This window comes from Apus apus, chromosome 13, assembly GCF_020740795.1.
Source record: "Apus apus isolate bApuApu2 chromosome 13, bApuApu2.pri.cur, whole genome shotgun sequence".
Taxonomy (NCBI): Eukaryota; Metazoa; Chordata; class Aves; order Apodiformes; family Apodidae; genus Apus; species Apus apus.
This window is the reverse complement of record NC_067294.1, coordinates 14,969,935-14,982,982: the sequence shown is the minus strand read 5'-3', so window position 1 is coordinate 14,982,982 and position 13,048 is coordinate 14,969,935. Positions and strand designations below refer to the sequence as shown.

The 13,048-nt window shown below is 38.9% G+C and overlaps 1 protein-coding gene across 2 annotated transcripts in view; it reads left to right on the top strand.

The window, feature by feature from the left end:
* Positions 1 to 13,048, top strand: part of SLIT3 (slit guidance ligand 3) — a 481,507-nt gene that overhangs the window by 241,719 nt on the left and 226,740 nt on the right. For both annotated transcript variants that reach the window (XM_051631304.1, XM_051631303.1), the window contains one exon: positions 1,964 to 2,035. In XM_051631304.1, the coding sequence (XP_051487264.1) occupies positions 1,964 to 2,035 (72 nt within the window). The remainder of the gene's footprint in view (positions 1 to 1,963; positions 2,036 to 13,048) is intronic.

The following is a 13,048-nucleotide window of genomic DNA, read 5'->3' as shown; positions in this document are numbered from 1 at the left end:
GAACAAATGCAGCTTGAGATATGGTGGGTTTACACTGGTTTTATTTGATCACACAATTCTGCTTCTTCTTTTGTTCTGTTTTTCACATCTGTTGCTTTCAGATTTTACTAATCTTTGCCTTCCTAGCCCATTTTGTCCTGCTTTTATCATTGGCTGCAGCCCTGCCATGCCTCACTGTCACACCAGAGCAACTCCCTGTCATGCAATCACTTGTCAGCATAAGACTTCCTTTCTCTAGGTCTGAAATACACTTCACTTTCTACTCTTCTCCGTTCGGGTTGCCTGATCATTTGTCTGGGTTGAAGGTCTGCCTTTAAAGAACTAATATTTTGTTGCTGGCAAAAGAAAGGGGAGGTGAAGGAAGGGTCAGGGTGTGGATCAGTGTTAAACAAATTGTGAAGGTCATAAAGAATTTTAATGTGTCTTGAAAAAGAGACTTGTATCCAGCAGCACATTTTTGTTTGTGATAGTCTGAATGGACAATTGTGGCCGCTTTGAGAATTTGGTGTAGACTGCATGACTGGTATAAATTGAATTAGTCTTGTGACAAGGACATAGTCCCCTTTTTTCTTCTTTCTATCTGCCTGATGGAAAGCAGAAGAAAGCCCTGTGTGACATGCTTGACCCACAATGTCACTGTGGGCTTTTGTGACAGGCTCTGACTTCTGGCCTCTCATTTGATAAAGCCAATTTGGTGGAGACTAGTAAGGAAGCTTGCTGCAACACAAAATTTACTTACAGAATGTATTTGGTGGTGAGTAGAGATGATTGCCATTCTGTCTGCATAATCATTAGCAAGCCAGGGTTTCTTGCCGAAAATGGGGCAGTCTTGGGCTTGTATAACTTAGGGACACAGTGCACTGTGTAGTATCCTGTGCTGTGGGATCAGCTTTCTTTGTCCTTTTCTCCACCCATTCCTGTGCCTTCTTTTTCCTCTGTTTTGCTTCTTTCTCCTATTTTTGTTCCCCACTCTTCTGCCTTCCTTTCCTCTCCCTACACTTCTTTCCTTCCCCCAGCTTTGTATCCTGAACTGGAATGAAATTGGTCCCTCTTTTCCATGTTGACAGGGCATCAGTAAATACCTCATTTTAAGTGCTGCATTTCTTTAGCCTGAAAACGTCCCAGCTTTCTGATTTTGTGTTCATTTCCCTCCCACTCATGATGTTCTCCTTCCTGCCTCCATTAGCACTGACAGAGTGCAAACTTGGACAATTCCAGTGGCAATATTTGTAGTGCATCAAAGAAAAAAATATCAGAATGCAGGTTGTGTAAAAGAAAACTGTAACCTTCATTGCTCGATGTTCTACCTGTATTCACAACGCAAATGTAATTATTTAAATTGAAATATTTCTTAATATTCTAAGTACTAGAAAGACCTTTTGAATTGCTGGTTTGCGCTTTTGGGTTTTTTTCTTTTTAGCCAAGATCAAAAATTCTCTTTCCCATTGATACACAAGGCAGTGTTTTGGATTTTTAAATCAAGATCTTCTTACTGTAAATTTACAAAACTCATAAGAGAATGACTTTAATATTTTTCCTGAATATTCATGTCAAATAAGTGACTGTAACCTGAGCAAGAGTAGCCAAGTATTTTTGCAGTCAGTAAACAGTTGAGCAAAATTAAGTTACACTACAGGACTGCTATTTCAGTGTGTGAGATTTGGCTGCAGGTACTCTTGACAGCACATCATGGCATTGTGCCAGCCTCATGACCACATTTGAGTGATGTTTTTTGCAAGTTCTGTCATTTGTATTGTGAATGCTGGTGGTTTTCATTGGAGAGTCATTTCAGCTCATGCCACAAACCTCTAGGGGAGATACAGAAAATTGAAAACATTGTGTGGTTTAACAATCCAGAAATACCTACTTTTCCAAGAATGTTTATATTCCATTATCTCATGTAGATGTGAGAAAACTGTTCTTTTTTTAATACAATGTATTTTTTTTTTCTTCCTTTATGCAGAGACCTGAGTGAAAACCAGATAAAAGGAATCCCTAGAAAGGCCTTTCGAGGAATCATTGATGTGAAGAACTTGTAAGTGACAACTTCATTAACGTTTGTGGTGAAAAACAGTCTCCCTCAGTTACATCTGGCTGTCACAATTTGTTTGAGTACCATGTGGTTAGCTCTGTGCAACACAAAAGGGAGCTGTGGACCCTGCTGTGTGCAGCAAGTTATTGTCAGGGGTCTCACGTGCTACTCTGATCCACATGCAGACTGTGCAACACATCTGGGGAAGTTTGGAGAAAAGGATAAAAAGTACACTTGAAGGCTTTACCTCTCCTTTTAGTATTGTCCTGCAACATCCAGTGAAAGCACAATCCAAGCTTCGAAGCAAGATGTGTATAGGAAAAGAACTGGTAGAGTTTAGGATGAAATTTAAATGTTCAGTTAGGTTAAATTTTCTGTCCCATCACGGGTGGAAAGGAAGTATGGCAAAGTATGGCACACGGTGGCCAGGCATGGTGGTTGAGCAGAAATAACAGAAAAATAAAAAAATAATGTCATTTTTGAGACACAGGAAAGTACATTTGAATATAGTTTATAGTGGGAAGAAGTCTGTGAATTTTAAACGTGTGGCTTTCTTGTAGAGTTACTACAAAACTTGTGTAATCTAGAGGAACAATAGATGATGTTTTGTTTCAGAAAATCTAACTTTTCCAGCTGTAATTCCCTGTTAGTTGTCTTAACTTCATTTAAATTACAAAGTTCGCATTCAGAATTGATTTCACCTCTGGCAAGTTGTCAGAAAAATCATGGGTGTTCTTTGATTTATGCACCCAATCTCAGTGCAGAAGGAAGCAGGGTCTCATCTTTTACCTGAGCTGATATCAAGGAATAGATGAATGGACTGCTTAGAGGAGCTCTGTAAATGTTGGCATCTAAAATTTTAACAAAAACCTGTGACTGTCAAGTTAGGCAGTACGGATTATTTTGCTTTAAAAGACATGGTATCAGAAGTGCTTCTCTGTAGCCACTGTTTCTGTCTTTCAGGAATACTGATGTTATCACAGAATCATAAAATAATTCTGGTTGGCAGTCACCTCTGGAAGTCATCTAGTCCAACCTCCATCTCAAAAAAACTTACTAGTCTATTTAATAGGTTTGCTGATATGAACCACGAGTAGTGATTGTTTAGAACAAGAGCAGAAGGAAGAGATTTTTCACTCAGATTGTTATGCGTTTTTTCTTAATAAGGAATGGATGAACTGTGTACCTAGGATTGTTTGTTAGATCAGGTGACTGTTACTTCCAGACACATATTAGTGGATTATGAGTTGTTTAAAAAATGTGACAAAATCTTGAGCCAACTTGCTGCTGGAAATGCATTAGCATTTCTGCAGCAATAAGAGTGTGATTCAAGTTAAACCAAGTTAATATTTCAAGCTCTTACAGCTTTAAGCAGTGAGCTTAAGTGTGCCAATCCCCTTTCCCAGTCTAGATTTGGCAGCCACGTTGCTCCCTTCTGAGTCACAGAAATGACCATGCCAACGTGGGCGAGTGTTCAAGCTCCTAGAGGAAGAGAGTGAGTCTGCCTTCCAGTGCCAGTCAGCAGTGTGAGCACCTGCCCTGCTCATCACCTGGTGACTCTCACACATATGAGCTAATGTGATAGCAGCAGGGTTGGCCATGTCTGTGGTTATCTCTTTGCAGATTTCTGGTACTATCTCAGAGTTCTTCCACCTTATACAGCATGTTTTTGAAGGATCTTGGAGACCTTCAGACATAAGAAATAAAGATACATATTCTCCCACACTCCCCAAACCTTTCCAGTTTATCTTTAGCATTCATATATAGGAAGTCTGGCATGGAACATTCTCTGTTTTCATGGCTTGATATTTCACATGGCCTCAAATTCTTCCAGTTTCTACATAAAGTGTCCAAACATCATGGCAAAAAATACTAACTTTGTAGATATAATAGGGACACATCAAGTGCTACACCACATGCAAGTCTGCAGATTAATGCTGTCTTGAACAGCAGCTTGGAAAGCTTCCCTCAGGAAACAATGCAGAGAAGTTGATGCAATAGACTAAGCCTGAGCATGAATTCCTTTTGGATACAGGCTCTGAAATATGCAGCCTAAGGGCTTAATATAAATTAGAGTAGGTGTCATTTGGAAACCCTGGGAGAACTGCCCTCTCTCAGCACAGCTGTAGCAGTAAGCAGCACCAAGAGGCTGGTTGGAGCAGATTGGCTTGGTACCAATAGGAATTTGGTCATTTAAAAAAATAAATGTTAAGATTATAGGAGAGAAAAAAAGGTGTTATGGAAAGCAGTGTTTCAGGATATTTTTCACCATACCTTTCTTTTTAAATGGTAGAAGCTTTCTGTCTGTTGTCATCTCTGAGCACAGCTTGAGCCCAAGAAAATGGGCTCATTGAGGGGCTGTGCTAAAGAAGAGCTTTTAAATGTCAGGGAGGCCAATATGTTTGCATGAGACAAAAGCAAAGCAGAGGCTGGCAAGATGAGGTTTTAAAACTCCCAAGTGGGGGAAATTTGTTGTGAATTTTTATATGAAGTGTTTCCTGCTCTTTGTCTATAAAATCAAAGGAAGAATCTGCACACAAAGAATAAATTAATAAATCTATTTCTAATTAAAATACAGAAAATAAATATACAGCTTTTAGAAAGTTTCATGAGCACGTAATATCCATTACCAATAGTGAACTTAGATGAGAATTTTGCATAAACTGACACTTTGAATATTTTGTAGAATAAATGCTACTCAGTGGTCCTAAAAGAGTTGAACAAGAAAGGACAAAAAGAGGGCCAGGTTGCAGTGTGCACCTGTATTCAATTTCTGTTACTTATTACTTAGAGAACAGGAAATGTTTCATGCAGAAACACCCCAAGTAAGCACGTTTATTTCAAGAATGAAAGAATATGGATTTGGGTCTTGTTGAGCTTTGGGCTAACTCATCACTGTCAGCCATGGCCTTCCATCATAAAAGTATATAGAGCCACTTCTTGGATTTCTGCACGTTTACCCTGCTTGTATCACATCTTGGCATTCAGATGAGTGTTTCTCTGGTGAGGTATTCCTGCAGTTTCTGTTGAATTAGCCTGCCCAGCCCACCTTTCTGAGGAAAGCCAGATACCCAGAATAGGAATACACAGAAGTTGAGTCGAATGAAGATCCTGTAACAGCAGCAGCCATTCTTTGAGGGTGTTGCTTGCAGTTGTTAGTAGTATGCTCCCAGCTCTTCCTCCCTCTGTGCTCACTTCAGGACTGTGAAGCTGAACGTAGCCAATCAAGCTGTGTGGGCATCACAAAGCACTGTAGGAATGTGATTCTTGGAGGCATGATGATATCAGGGTTGCTTGTGTTGCAGGGATCATTACCCTGCAAGAAATGCAGAGGACAGATTTCAAATAATTACTCCTCCTGGCAAGTTGCTGCCCTGTGTCCTTTTGTCATCTCTTGACACAAGTTTATTCCTTTGTTTTGTGGCATTACAGTAAGGAAAAACAATAGCCTGAGACCTACCATCAGGCAGAGTGGTGTCTGAGACTAAAATGGCAAAACTCTGATTGTGTGTTTCGCTGAGTCTTTGCCCCTTTGTCAGCCATTCCTACCTTGCAGCTTTCTGCCCAAAGAAAAGCTACTCCTTCACTAAAAGGAAACCATTAGTACATACAGTGTGGATGCACGGGGATGATTAGAGCAGAGGGGGAGCCAGCTTGGTGGTGTAGACCTCCTGTCTGAACACTACACAGAGCTAGAGCCACATGAAATTACCCAGTTACTGCATTTTCTGAGGAGTTGCTACCATTTCTTGTTCTTGATTCAGTGGAACTCGGGGCATATTCAGCTTCAGCGTTTTTCTCTCTGCCCAATTTGGCTATAAGATAGTTTTTTGTAGCACCAGGATTCAAAAAACATAAGCTAACAAGTTCATCTGTCATGCTAAACAGGCTCAGAGCATTTCTGTTTAAATATTCCTCAGTCACACATAAGATAATAGCTCATATTACTAGACTTGCAAGCAGCTTTCCTTGCATCCTGGGGCCACTTAGGAAATTGTGGGTAATATCCTTCTTTATATCCCTAAAGGTTCCTTTGGAGGAAGAAATTAAGCATTTTGATTTATTTAAAAAAAAAAAAAAGAAAAGCAGAAATATATCAGCACATATGTAACAGTTACCACTTCTTTAAGTCAGTAGTCATTTTCTTTCCTAGGGGTTACATTGCCTCTGCAAGGTAAAAAACCAGAGCTCTGCAAGTACTGAAAATGGTTTTTGTGACTGTTAGTTTCAGTTTCTTATTGTTAAATGGCTTTTCCTGGAAGATATACTCTTACTTTTTCTGCATGCATCTACTATTAGCATCGATCCATGTCTCTTTTACAAAAATTAAACACCAAGATTGCACATTCAGGTTTTGGAAAAAGCTGAACTTGCTCTTTATGTTGAGAGGTATTTTGCATTAACCTACACAAAACATAAAAATGCTCCTATGTCACTTTTTTTATCTGTCACAAGCAGCACTGCCGAGCATATTTGTAATATTTGCCATTCAGCCATAGAATAGAAATAATTAAACATACCCGTCAAATTAAAATAATGAATAAACCCATGGAAATAATGATTGATTTGTGTGTAGCCATTTCACTAGCAGCCAGCAAGTGATTGTGAGTTATGTGCTGTACAAATATACACAGGATATCTTAATGAAATGTTGCACTAGAAAACTCTTTAGTCTGGGTTCTCAGGGGCAGCCATAATCCAGAGCCCTCTAAAATTCTTGGCCTTAGTTTCTTGACATTTGTGCACAGCATTCGGTGCTGCAGTTTGCAGTAAAATGAAGCAAAAGGAGAAAGAGAAATAGCCAGGTTTTCCACTCTTTTGGTGTAAAATCTGGAATAAGTCTACTGAAGTCAGTGGTTGGCCTCAAATAAAAGAATTCAAAGGGCTTGAGGAGAATTGATTATCATATGTTGGCTTGTGTATTTGCTTATGTATCTTTCTATAGACTGAACAACATGTGTCTGTATTTGATAATGTGCATAAAAGGCACAGTATATTTTAAATACCAATACATGAAAACTTAAAGGCTAAATTTGTATTATGGAAGAGATTTCAGGTTGCTTTGATCTCAGCTGGTATTTTTGAGTGTCTTCAGAGCTGGCAAAACAGATCAGAGGTATTGAAACAATCAGCTATTTGAAAACACTCATTAGAGACAAGCTTTTTGCACTCTTTAGGGGCTGAAAAGACCCTATTACTTCAACATTAAAAATTTGTAAATAATTTTTCTCTTCATCTGTAAAATCACACTGCTCTCAATGTATTCCAAGTGTATTCTTTCCTATCTCCTGTAAATGGTATTCATTTTGGTAGTGACCATAATGAATTCAAGAGACATCTCAGTGGCCATCACATTTACTTTCCTAGACATTCCATTGTAATGCTGCATTATTGTAACATTAGAATAACATGTTACCAACTTACCACCTTCTATGGAGAAACATCACCTGCAGCCGAAGTTAATTTTATGAATATATTAGTCTGTGCTTTTGCCATCTGTTCTGCCCCTTCTAATAAATGCAAAAAGCAGATATTTCACAATTATCTCATTTAAATATATGATGGATTGAAATGCACATGCACGTTCCCTACACAATGCAGAATGGATTTAAGGTGAGTATGTAACCCAACCAAGCAGAGAGGCTGGGTCCTAGCAGTGGACGTTTTGTGATACAGTAATGTTCACTTCTTTACCTCTTCACGAGCTGGCCTCGTTCAAAACCTAACGCACCAAGTGACACAGAATTCTGTTGCTTCTTGAGAGTCAAGACCCACCTTTGCAGGGACTGACTGGCTGTGTGTCACAGTTTTGCTGGAGGAACTGCTGCTGGTTATACTCCCTGAGGACAGTTTGGCATGTATTACCCCTTTGCTCTTCTGTCTTCTAGTTTATTCAGTTCTCAGTCACTAACCTTTAAAGTCTACTCACCCTGATCTTTCTAAATAACTTCTTGTGTCTATCTTGTAGTAAAAATTGGAGGAAAAAGCAAATGCTGTGCAGCCTGGCTTCTGGCAGGCAGGAAGGAGTAGGGAGGAATTGCACTTTCATCAGTCCCCAGCTGAAGGTGCCTCACTGGTCACTGTCCATTTTGCATCAGGAATACCATAGCTGCTGCAGCCATAGCCAAGAGTGAACCTGATAGGAACACAGAGGTTACAACTTTAATTCAGAAACTGCATCCTTTCAATCACAGTTCCTCCTCTGCCTGTTGTGATTAGGCATGATTCTTTTTCTTGGTATTTGTGCTGTAGTGAGAAGGGTGGGCAACATGTACCCCAGCCACACCTCTGGTGTTGCAGTGAAGTGCAGCATCCTGGGGACAAGGGTGCTGCCCTGTCTGTAGGGACGGCTGCCCTAGAGCCCTTCCCTTGCAGAAGAGCCTTGTGCAAGGTGGCTGAGGGTGAGCAAAGTGTCTTGAATAAGGAGTTAATACTATATTTTTCTGGGATATGGTACATATAGGTTGTGCCTTCTGAATGGCTGTGCTCTCTACCAGTTTATCATCATCATCAGGAAATACGGTGTTTTTCAATGCCAGTATAGTCCTGAAATCTTGCATATATCTCTTCTAACATTGTAAGGAGCAGCCATTATTCAAAATCACCTTGGGAAGAAAATTTTATGGGATTTTTGCATTGTCCAATGATGCTAAAAGATGCTGGTTCAGCAGTAATCTTGCTAGCTATTGAGCTTAGTCTTGATAGTGCATAACTGCAAATGCTCTGCAGTAGTGTTATGTCAACTCTTCACATCGATTTGGTCCCAACCTGCAGGATATCCCTGCATTTTTGGAGAAGAGCTGCTAAAGGGAATGCTGCTTCCATGCTTTATTCCTGAACAGTTTGGGATTGTCCCAAATGCATTAGGGAGCAATGGCAGAAACATATGCACTCTAATAACCTGCAAATTCTGCAACACACATGATAAATACTGGAAAACTCCAGAACCATTTCATGAAGTATTTAAATATATGTCATAATTGTTAGTGTGGTTAGACTATACCTGCATTTTTCAAACGTGTTTTTGTTTATGTAAGCCCCTCTCCCATGTCCCTCACTAATAAATAAAACACCAGGTGGACTAACCCGCACAAAATTATCTTAAATCTGTTGAATGTGCTAAACTACTACTTGTACCTTACTTGAGATTGATTTCACAGATTGAAAATGCACTGGTCATTTTACTTTTTACTTTAAACGAAAACATCTGCATTAAGTAGAGTGGATGTGTGCTCAGTTCTCCTGTCCAATTGCATTTCAGGAAGTATTTGTTTCATGGATGCCCCCACTTGTGGGCTTGACTAGCCACAAGGGATCTGTCAACGACAACTCATTAAAAGCTGAACCATCACTCCTGAGAAATAGATTTCCTCACTGTAAAGGTTGCTTTCCCCTCAGTGAAACGTCAGATAAATAAAAGCTGAAACATCTCTTAAGTGCACTCTACCTATAAAACAGAAATGCATAAGCCAGCACTATTTAGTAGTGGAGGATGTTTATTGGGTAGCATTTAATATTTTTAAAAGTTTCATTTTACTGATGCCAGTCAGAGCTGACTACATCCATAATAAGTTCATACATAACTTTGATTTACCCAGTTTCTTTATTCAGTATATCCACTGCAATGTATATTGTTTCCAGTATCAATTTTTGGGCAAAACATAGATTTTTAAACATCACTTGTAGGTATAAGACAAGCATAAATACCAATTGTTTTTTTCTTTTCTGGAAATTTATTTCAAGTATCACTTAAAGGCTGCCCATTTCTTTGTTCTTATGGTAAAATCCTAATGCTGATGACAAGAAAGATGGAGTGTACCACATAGGCCCAAGTCATCCTTTCCATCTACTTCAAATTCTGTTCTGATCTTCCCTATCCATTTTATTTAGCATAAATTTTTGCCTTCTCCTGCCTAAGAGGGCATCTTCTATACCCATTAGTAATGCAGTTCTGTAAGTTGGTCATCATTGGGGGTTTTGAAGAGTGACATGGATGTGCTGTGTCCCATCAGGAAAACAGCAATGGGAACTGTTTGTACAGGAGACTGAAAATAGTTCAGTACTTGTGTGTGAAAACCCTAGGCTTGATGGCCACTTAAAAAATTTAGTGTGAATTTTCTGTTTGATTAGGTGGAAAATAGTTTAAAATCAGTGTCAGAAATCTAGACATATAAGTAGATAATTCACTTGTCTAAATATGACATTGGTGTACATTTTTAAATAAGGCCACAAATTCTTGCAAAGTAAAATCTCATGCTCAGTTTGAATGGAATCCATGATCTGGGGTTTGAAATCTGCTGCAAAAAGGCAGGGTGACTATTGATATTTCCAGGGATTACTTATCTACTTACTTATTTTTCAGAGCTCTGCTCAGTTCTTTCTGGGCTCATTATTCTTTTATCTTAATAAAGCATAGATAAATTTTGATGCAGCATCCATGCTGCAGCACTGCCTTTGCACAGAGAGTAATGAATAGCAGACTTGGTCCTTTTCTGTTTTCATAGTCTTATAAAAGTCTCTTTGACAGAAACAAACTCCAGAAAATACCATGATTTAAGAACAGGCTATGTGGTATTCTTACTGTCCTTTTGATATAAAACTTGATTAAAATGGGATGTGACATCACTTGAAAAAGTATGAAAATAAAATTTTCTTTATTTTGTACTTTTTTAGCCTAACCTCTGCCTATAAGTTTATCTTTGGATAATTTGTGCTGTCTTTGTGCCATGTCTTCGTTTTGAATACATTTGTTGAAAATTTCCTGTAGCATTCATCTGTGATTGTCAAAAGGAGCTTTTATTCTGAAAAAAAAAAAAATAGTACTGGTTTTAATTATAATTCTAAATAGCTTCATAACCACTGTGAACTCTGAATTTACATCATTTTTATGATAGCCACACCATTCCAGGTTTATTGATTTTGTCATTTGCTTCATTACATTTAATGCAAACCTTTTGTATGGAATTATTCTGGTGCTGTGCTGGGCACGGAGGGGTCAGTGTACGCAGTCTCTAGCCAAAACAGCACAGCAATATCATTTAAGTACAGACTCCATGAATAAATGAGGGTTGTAAATACTGTCCATGAGCAGCACAAAGTTTGGCTTCTCCTCTTGACCTTTCCAGCTGGACAAAGTTAAAACCATAGCTTGAGTAGTCTTTTTTTCCTGGTTTTTGGTGGCTGTTTTTTTCTCTTTTCCTCCCCCCTCTCCCCCTCTCGGAGTCTTTCAGCTCGGCTCTTCAGGCAGTGCAACACATCTTTCAGCTAGAGAGAAGGCAGGAAAGCAGGAGGCAGGCAGTGCCTGCTGGTTCTACAGCAGTGCCAGGCTTTGCCATGGCAGGACCTGCTCTGTGCAAAAGGGAACTCTTGCCCCAGTGAAGGGATCTGCAGGGATGGCGACTCGCTGCTCAGAAGCCTTTCTGAAGAGTCCGTGGGCTTTTGAGTTCTCAAGGCGAAGATACCAAGGGGCTCTGGAGTCTCAAGTTGTTTTACAGTTTCACTGGGATTAAGTTTTGATCTTTCATTTTGTCTTTTCTTTTTCTGGATAACACTTATTATTTTTAATTTCATGTCATCTAAAAAAAAAAAGTGATAAAAACACCGGTCAAAGCAGGTAAATGGGTTCTTGTTTTCTCCCAAAGGCTGTGAATAAGGCTAAAAAACTAATGTCTGTAATTGACTGGGGGACTGAATTCCCTGCACTCCTCTTCCTTGCCCACAAAATAAGATAGATTTCCCCCCTTCTTGACCCCACCTCAGCAAGGCTGCTGCTTGGCTATTGTCAGCCCTCAACTCAGCTGCAGCTTTCTTTGAGAGAGCAGAACAAGGCATTTAAAATGGCTACGATGATGACAAAGCCTGTGTAGTTTCTTGCCACGTTCAGAGCACAGAAGGGAATGATTAAGTTTCTCATTCAGCAATTCAGGCTGTTATGTGGCTTTGCTATCTTGCAGTTGGGTGGCTCCATGAGATAAAATGGTTGTAGGAAAACAAAGCCACCTGCAACTTGGTTCAATCCAAAATTGTTATGCCTTGAAAGGAAGACAGTTTTGGAGCAAAAATAAACTGCAATGGTATAATTGTATTTTACAGTCTTTTAATAACAAATTTGTTTTATATGAACATATGTTCACTGTCTTTATACAGCAAAGGATGTTATACAGGCCTTTAAGACACCTAAATTGCTGTATCATTTGAAAATTTCCTCAAAAGAAGCTCAAATCATATAAACCCTACATGGATATTAAGACAACCCTGTGGAGGATCCTTATTTTTCTTTAATTTTAAAACATTGTTTTCTTTCTGATGTTTTCTTTCACTGTAAAATAAGGTTATTACTCTAAGTGAAGCACATAGGAAATCCTTGGCTACTCAAATACGTTATGAGATGAATATAAATAGTGCAAATCTGAGAATGGCTCTAGGAAAATAGCTTTGAGGTAGGCAAGAATAAAAACCTTTTTTTTTTTGAGACCAGATGACAGGGTGAATGTCAGATGGCAGCATCAGAAGGTGCTGTCAGATGATGGTCTCATTTGTACAACTCATTTCTTCTACCCAATATAATTTGCCTCCACTTTTTTTACCTAGGAAAAGCCTGTGGGATCTAATTTTGTTTTTGTTTACCCTTTGGTAGTCCCATAAATGTCAAAGAAACAAATGAGAGAATTCTGTCATCATGTGGAAGTAACCTCTCATCCAGTCTTTTGTGGTTTTTAAAGTTCTTTTTGGAGTTATTTTTCCAAATCATTGAACAGTAGTAGCAACATTGTGATAATAGGCACATACAGCTTGTCCAAGGTGCTGTGCCCACACTTAGAATTCTTTCTTTCTCATTTTACTAGGGAATGTGAGGATTTATGAATTGTCCTTCTAAAGGAACATGAGACTTTCAATAATTATTAAGATAATTCCCCTATATAATTCTAGCTTAATATCCTGTCAATCAGAAGTTTTTTATAAGGCAGTCATGATAGTTAATACTGGAATACAGAATTATGCTTTTAAAAAAACACC